The sequence below is a fragment of the Dermacentor silvarum genome, chromosome 8, assembly GCF_013339745.2.
Source record: "Dermacentor silvarum isolate Dsil-2018 chromosome 8, BIME_Dsil_1.4, whole genome shotgun sequence".
Lineage (NCBI taxonomy): Eukaryota > Metazoa > Arthropoda > Arachnida > Ixodida > Ixodidae > Dermacentor > Dermacentor silvarum.
In genome coordinates, this window is record NC_051161.1 from 89682982 (window position 1) to 89690544 (window position 7563).

Consider the following 7563-nt stretch of genomic DNA (forward strand, 5'->3'; position numbering starts at 1 on the left):
ATGATGAGCCCGCCTACGTGTATCAGCCGTATATGGTAGTGTGGTAATCCTTGCCTTTGCGCACGGTGCTTCATTCGCCAGACGCAAAAATTTACCGTACGACCAGTCATAGTTGTTCCTGCAACAATTACTATAAATGGAACTATGGTGCTAGTGTTTACGGGATCTGCAAGTGTGGAAATTCAGCCGACGTGCATGGGAATGCTGGGCAAAACAATTTTGCGATGTTATGTGCCAAAACCACGATCTGATTATTAGGTACGCCGTAGTGGAGGACTCAACCCGCTTTATGACCTTGAAAATATGTCATTTTAAAAAAAGTACTGAGTTACAAATGCTCGCGTAATCGCGATGATTACACATGATAGGCTATGCATGATGATAGACTAATTGTCTTGCTGTATTTAGAAAATTATGAATTCCTAGAAATTGAGGAAGGTAAACTGTAATAAATGCCTCCGCAAGGACGTTTGAAGCCTCATGCACGAAGATTACACTAATCAATGTACTAACCATCATTATCAAGGTAGCGCGGACCAACCTCAGCGCCAAAGCATCCTGCAGCAGCAATTTTTGTAGGAAACTCTGTGCGCCCAGGTGCTTTTCGCTGCGGTAATACGGCATGACTATCGATGGCACGTACGTACAACGCTATTGGCGGTGCGTACACGAACAAAATAAGAAACGTAAAAAAAGAGCTAGAAAATAATAATCGAACTGTTAGTGTGGGTTTTTGTGTACGCTAAGCCACTTGGCGCTATTTCTAAAGCTCCCTACTGTGCAATTATAACCGTGGCGAATTATAGATGCTGCTGTTGTATTACCGTATGAAAATGCACTCAACCCGAGCACTAGCCGTCTCGCAGAACGTTCTCATTGCAACTTCAGTAGAGTCCGACACCATATGAAGGTTAATGCGTGAGCGTCGACCGACCCCGTGCCTCTTGATGGCGCTTTCGGCTCGACTGTGACTTCGATCATTCTTCTGCTACTATTGTCTGCAATTCCTTACAGCAATCACCCTACGGCAGTGCTGTTAGTGAATCGGTCGAAGCTTTACATTGCGGCCGTCTGTATCGCGCTAGAAAAAAAACATTAACTATAAATGATCATGCCTATGACATACTTCGTTTTTTTATGTATAAATGCACGTTCTGGACGCATTTTTTACAAGTTGCTTCAAGATACCAATGTTTATTAGCAGATTGATCACTGCAATGAAAGGTGCAGGTATGTGCATCTTCATAAGCTTGCTGCTAAGACGGAGTCGCGTTATCTGCCCCAGTAGATTTTCGCATAATTTGAGATCATCATTATCATTATTATTATTAGTACTACTACTAGTAGTAGTAGTAGTAGTAGTAGTAGTATCAGTAGTAGTAGTAGTAGTAGTAGTAGTAGTAGTAGTAGTAAAAAGACACTGTAGCTGTTCCCAAGCGCTATAATAAAAGATGAATTGATTGATTAATTGATTGATTGGTAAAAGAAAAAGAAACGAGAGAATATAAATATCCTGCAGCGGTGTCGTGCATAGCTTGCCTTATCCACAATTTGTGAAAAATAAACTGCCAACCTTGCCTCACCAAAAAAATTCATCGCGGCTTTATTTCTCCGAACAACAACCGAAGGCTTCTGCTATTTGTTTACAACTAATTGAGCCAATATTCAAAATGGCTTGTCATTTGCAACCTCAACGCCCCGAAACAAAGAGGATATTTTATCGGTGTTCTGAGCCACTTCGCAAGGCATTTTCACACTGCAACGTCCCTCTTGGAGCATTGGATTTACTTGGCTGTCCTTACAGGCACGACTGCCAAACAAAGGCTCTACAAAATACTGAAGAATTAGCACAGTTGGTCATCACCACGAAGACGCGTGGGTTCAGTGCTGGGAACATGATACACGTATACGGTATCTTGTGGCCAGTCAATCACAGTTTGGCAAAGATCAATCAGGTTATATTATATAGGAAACCAACATTGAAGGAACCGAGAGCCCATAAACGCGTAAATGGGATCAAAAATGCTGGTCGATTGTTACGAAGGAAAGCACAGAGTAGTAAAGCACATTTGGTATACTACATAGTGGAAGTGCAGATGCATAAAAAGAGTTATTGATAAACACGGCGTGTGCTGGCAACCAGAAATGTAATGAACGAGAACACTGCTTTGAACATCAAAACGTGAACACGAACACAGCTAAAATATTGTGTGTTGGGAAGTCCAGAAATACATGGCCAGTTCGTGATTGGCGATGCGACCCACACTAAAATATTTGCATTATAGTGACGTGAAAACCGCGTATGTGCCACTAAATAACGACGTACACGTTTCGTATTTTAAAAAGAGCATTGAAGTGGAAAATATGAATGCGCAAAAGAAAAATAATGCTGAGTGGGCATCACAATCCAATAAAGTCGATAGCGTCACAGGGTTGGTGCGTTCTCTCAGCAGTCAGATTTACGCCTCTAAAAGATAAGCTCTCGAACCTTCGTCATTTACATTGTTGGTACATAATTTCCTCCTGATTGAAATCCATCCCTCGACTTAACAAAGGGTTTTCTTCGTTAGTTTGAACTGCATTCTAACGATGAGGCGAGCTCAACAATTATTTGGACATTACACACGAAGCGCATGTTAATTTGAAGATCAGTAATGTCGGCAGCGCTGTAGTGTGTGTGATTGTATTGCTATTCTGGAGCAGTAAACTCTGAAGCTTTGTCAGCGAGCCCCTGAACAACTTGGAACACAATGTCATTTCAAAAAGAAAATTCCACGAAAACGTTTCACATCTGCCAAAAAAGTACATACTCGTATCAGCATTCAGCGGTTTATGAAGCACTTATTCGGAGCCTCATAAATAATTATATAAAAAGAATGAGACGCTCGATCGTCTCATCGATTTCGATCTAATAAAATCTAGAATGTATCATTTTACTAATTAAAATGAACAAATGCACGCAGTTATAAGTCTGTATGGAAGTGGTATAAACGGAAAAATCACTGTGTGGAACGACTTAGTTTAGGTGACGTGTCGATGTTTGCACGTACGGTACCACACCGAGCCGCATATTCCGCCATGCTGTTCAAAAAGTCGTAAAGGTGGGCGTGGTTTATACCGAGGAGTTGACCGCTCCGTCCACGTAATCCGGATCTTTCTCCGCTGCCAGCCTCTGAGAAAGCTTCATCACGATGTCCCGAAAGTGGTACGCCTGCATGTTGTCCTTGAGCAAGTAGAGTACGAACCAATCGCCGTACGCAGCCTTCATCACCAGCTGATCCATGTTCTTGGGAGGCACCATGCGACTGAGGGTCTTCAATAGCAGGTACCGGTATCGGGGGAACGCGCACACGACTACGCGGTACAACAGCGTGATTCCTGTGACCACGGCGAGGATGATGAGCCAGAACCAGAGGAATACGTAGATCTTCTCGTTGATGATGTTCAACGGGAGGAGACAGATGGAGTCGTGCTTCTGCACGTCTCCCGAGGTACCGAACCGATGGAAGCGGCACTTGGTCATCTTGGGGAAGACGCGAATCATGGGGTCCACCCTTACTTCGGGGTCTTCGTTCATGAAGCGGATGACGTCGGCGCCGTACGTCGAGAACATTCCCCCGAGAAACTTGTCGATGAAGTACATCTGGCCGATGACATTGATGAAGTTGATCAGCTCACAGAGGAAGAAGCGCAGTGCGTACGACTGGTTCTGGCTTCGGTGCCGGTAGAAGTAGTCCACCACGTCGTCCACCTGCTTCTGCTTCTTCTCGTGCTCGAGCAGTGGCTTGTTCAGCTCCAGGAGGAGCGACTGGACGCGTCCGTTCTCCCAGCTCCGCCAGAGCCAGCGTGGGAAGTAGAACATGATGGCCTGCAGGCACAGGACGAAGCAGACCCATTGGTAGTACGCGTGCTCGATCACCTCGTCACCGTCCTTGATGCGGCGCTGGTCGACGCCGGGCGACGCGACCTGCTTGCCCACTGTGCCGTTCAGCGAGCGGGGCAGAGTGATGGTTCCCTCCACCCAACAGTAGGTGTTCATCACCGGCTCGGGTATGGCATCGTGGGCCACACAGTAGATGGGGTTGCCGAAGAACTGCGTTGCGCTGACGAGCACACTGCAGGCGAGCAAGAACAATCCCGTGAAGCGGTAGTGGAGCCGGAAGACATTGTTGTCTGTCTGCACTTGCCCCACTCGCAGGATCTTTCTGAACGAGTCGGTGAAGAAGAGCTTGTCCATGGCGGCGTTGTTCGGCCCGCGGCTGCCAGGATCCTCGACGGGGCTGTGGGCGACGCGGCCGGTGGGGTGCCGGTGCCCTCCCTTATCGGCGTTATCTTGCGGCCTCGCCGCCCGAGACGCTGCAGATTGTCCCGGGGGCTTCGACAGCCCAGGTGATATGGCGTCACCTGGCGAACAGACCACGTACTATGGAACACGCAGAAAAGCACAAGTTTACATGGACCGCCTAGGTGATATGGCGTCACCTGGCGATCAGGCCGTGGACAATGTAAAGCTCAGAAAAGCACCCCCAAATTTAGATATCCGTATTGAAAACCAGGCTTCTTTTCTACAATCATGAAGGGAAGCAATCAAACCATAGTTTACGTTAAACAAGACGGGTTACGATAAGCATATGGGACGACGTGACTCACAGACGAACAAACTAACAAAAAAGTAAGAGAGAGAGAGAGAGAGAAAGAGAAGGGTCGAGGACAAGTCACTGGGCATACACCTGTTATTATATACGAGATCCCATAAGATCACTTGTCCTTTATCAATGTAGCGAAATTCTTGGGGGGCCAACAAGCTCGATATAAGTTCGCTCTCCAAGAGAAAGCAAGCGATGTTTTCACATTTAGATCTCCACCCGATTAGCTTAAGAAAATTACATTTCGGTTGTATAACTTTGTTAGCTATTAACCCGCGATAAATATTGCTGAGCGCTTCAAAACTTCCCCAAACAGATCAAAGCTTCCTCGAACGAAAGCACCAAACATCCTCAGCGACTGTTACACAAGTCTGACTACCTATTGTGGGATTCGAATCATTCGATCATTGTATAATATTGCTGCAAAACAACGAAGACGATTACATATAACCTGCCGACTACGACGACGAGTACACAAGACAAAACGAGCTGCCCATCTTTTGGCATGAAGTTACGGCGGGTGTATATAGCACACTTTGTAAACACACTGTCCCAGCTTCCCATCTTGCAACTGTGGCTCAATATAGTTCGCGCTTGTGTCTTGCAACGAAACAACATGATGTTACAAGATTATTGAACAGTGCAGACGAGTAGACCTCTGGGCATATTGGAGAAGCGTAGCCCATGCAATAAGTGGAATTGACAGAATCGGAAAGAGAAGCGGACTGAGCAGTTATTAGGTAGTTCCCGCTCACTTTTCTCCATTTTCCGGAGTGAGAAAGACCACAGGAGGTCTATTATGCGTAACCGTGTTTTTAATGCGAAGTATTCCCTGCCATGTTACATTGCACCCCCCCCCCCCCTCCCTCCGCCTTTAGGATCAACCTACTTTCTCCAGTGCTTCCCTCTGGCAGTTTGCGCTTTGAGACGCCACGTGACACTGCACCGCCTTCGAGATCGACCATATCCTAACGGAACAGGTTGTACGGCTTTTTCGTCAGAGTACAGTAAATCAGTTGTCACGCCACCTTCCTCGCCGTTGTCATCTTACTATCACTGTCTTGCCATCACGTCACTGTTGTCGTCACATACGCACACACGCATTACGCACACAATTGCTGTAGCCTTACACAGACACGTTGCGCCTGGTACTACTTTGCGATACTCGAAACGATGCTAGATAGAGATACGTGCAAAAATTCTTTGCACAATATAGATTCCCACAGTGCGTGGACTCAGCATAACATTTTTTTTTTTTTTTTCGCTGGAGCTGGCATTTTTGTGCGAGAACCTTTACAGGGTGTTTCATTTTAGCTGCACCAAATTTTTAAAAATTGCCTGTGGCAAATAGCACAATTATAATCCTTGATCTAAACTACTCGATGAGGCGGAAATTATTTCCGCGACAAATCAAAACGCCTAATTGAATATTTACCATAATTAGGCTAATTAACTTTTTAATTATTTATTTTACGGCACGTCGTTCAATATACGAAATATAGCCGCTGAGTTCGCAAGGCGTATCCACTTGGAACGAATTCTCAGGGCTGAACCAGTTTCGTGATATTAATTTTCAAAGTGTCGAGCGAAATGCATGAGCGTTCCAGATAACTGTTTGAGGAAAACGCTGTTTTATGCATTCAAGCACAAAGTTAACTGGAACGCCCATGCATTTCGTTGGACACTTCGAAAATTAATATCTCGAAACTGGTTCAGTCCTGAGAATTCGTTCTAAGTGGATATGCCTTGCGAACTCAGCGGCTATAATTCGTATATTAAAAGATGTGCCGTAAAAGAAATAATTAAAGAAGTTAATTAGCCTAATTATGGTAAATATTCAATTAGGCGTTTTGATTTGTAGTGGAAGTAATGGCCGCCTCATCGAGTAGTTTAGATCAAGGATTATAATTTTGCTATCTGCCACAGGCAACATTAAAAAAAAAAATTGGTGCAGGTAAAATGAAACACCCTGTATATCCGAGCCACTTCGAGGAACGGCAAACTTCCGCTTCTGACTCTTTCCATTTTTGGCTTGCCATGCTGTTGCGCTTCCCAATGTAGCAGCGTAGCGGACGGCATAGCAGTCGGTTGGTCTGCCGGTCTGTGACCTCCAAGATCCCGCGGCGCGCGCGCCGCCCAATCTCGGAGGCCACGGTCGGTCGCTGGTCGGGTTCTCGTCTAGTAGATTCAACCTTACTGTAAAAAAAAAAAAAAAAAAAAAAGTAAAGAAAAAGAGTGCGTCCGTCGCCTGGATTCCAACCACGGCTCGCTAGCGCAGCAGCCAGACGCTGTAACCATTCTGCCACAAACGCACGTATCCTTCTCTCGTGCCAACATCATCTAGCTCTTTCAGATGGTCATGACGTGCCGATTATGGTGATGATGATTTCCATTCTTCATACGCACAACGAGGGATTGGCCAGGCACGGACGGTACATATCGTGTCATCGCCAGCTTGCTCTTTGAGATGATGTTGATGATTATTATATAATTTCTATACTATGGAACATACCGAGAACAGAGGATCGGAAAAGAAGCCTGTCGGCGTGTTGATTATGGTGAAGTCATTATTGCATATACCCACAACAGGTGATTCGCCAACAACCGGGCGGTGCATACCGTGCCACCAGCACTATAGGTCTTTGATATGATTGCCGCGTGTTAATGTTCTCTATGATTTCCACACTATGGCGCGTGCCCACAATGGGGGATCGACCTCGAAGTGCGTTCGCGTGTTGATAATGATCATGATGAGTTCCACACAATGGCACATATCCACAACGGAGGATTCGCCAAGAAGCGGGCGGTACTTGTGCCAACGCCAACTATGTGAGATGATCGGATCGTGTTGAGTATGCTTATGGTATATCCATGCTACGGCACATGCCGACAACGAAGAATCGACAAGAAAGCGTTC

General features: G+C 45.7%; 1 protein-coding gene across 1 annotated transcript; it reads right to left on the reverse strand.

The window, feature by feature from the left end:
- Positions 1–1439: 1439 nt before the first annotated feature.
- Positions 1440–4318, reverse strand: LOC119461555 (innexin inx2). Its single transcript, XM_037722899.2, has one exon. It carries the CDS (start codon positions 4235–4237, stop codon positions 3113–3115), a length of 1125 nt encoding a protein of 374 aa, XP_037578827.1. The 5' UTR covers positions 4238–4318; the 3' UTR covers positions 1440–3112.
- Between the last annotated feature and the right edge of the window lie 3245 nt (positions 4319–7563).

Coding starts and splice junctions, on each gene's coding strand:
- LOC119461555 (XM_037722899.2), bottom strand. CDS start 4,237: ATGGACAAGCTCTTCTTCACCGACTCGTTCAGAAAGATCCTGCGAGTG.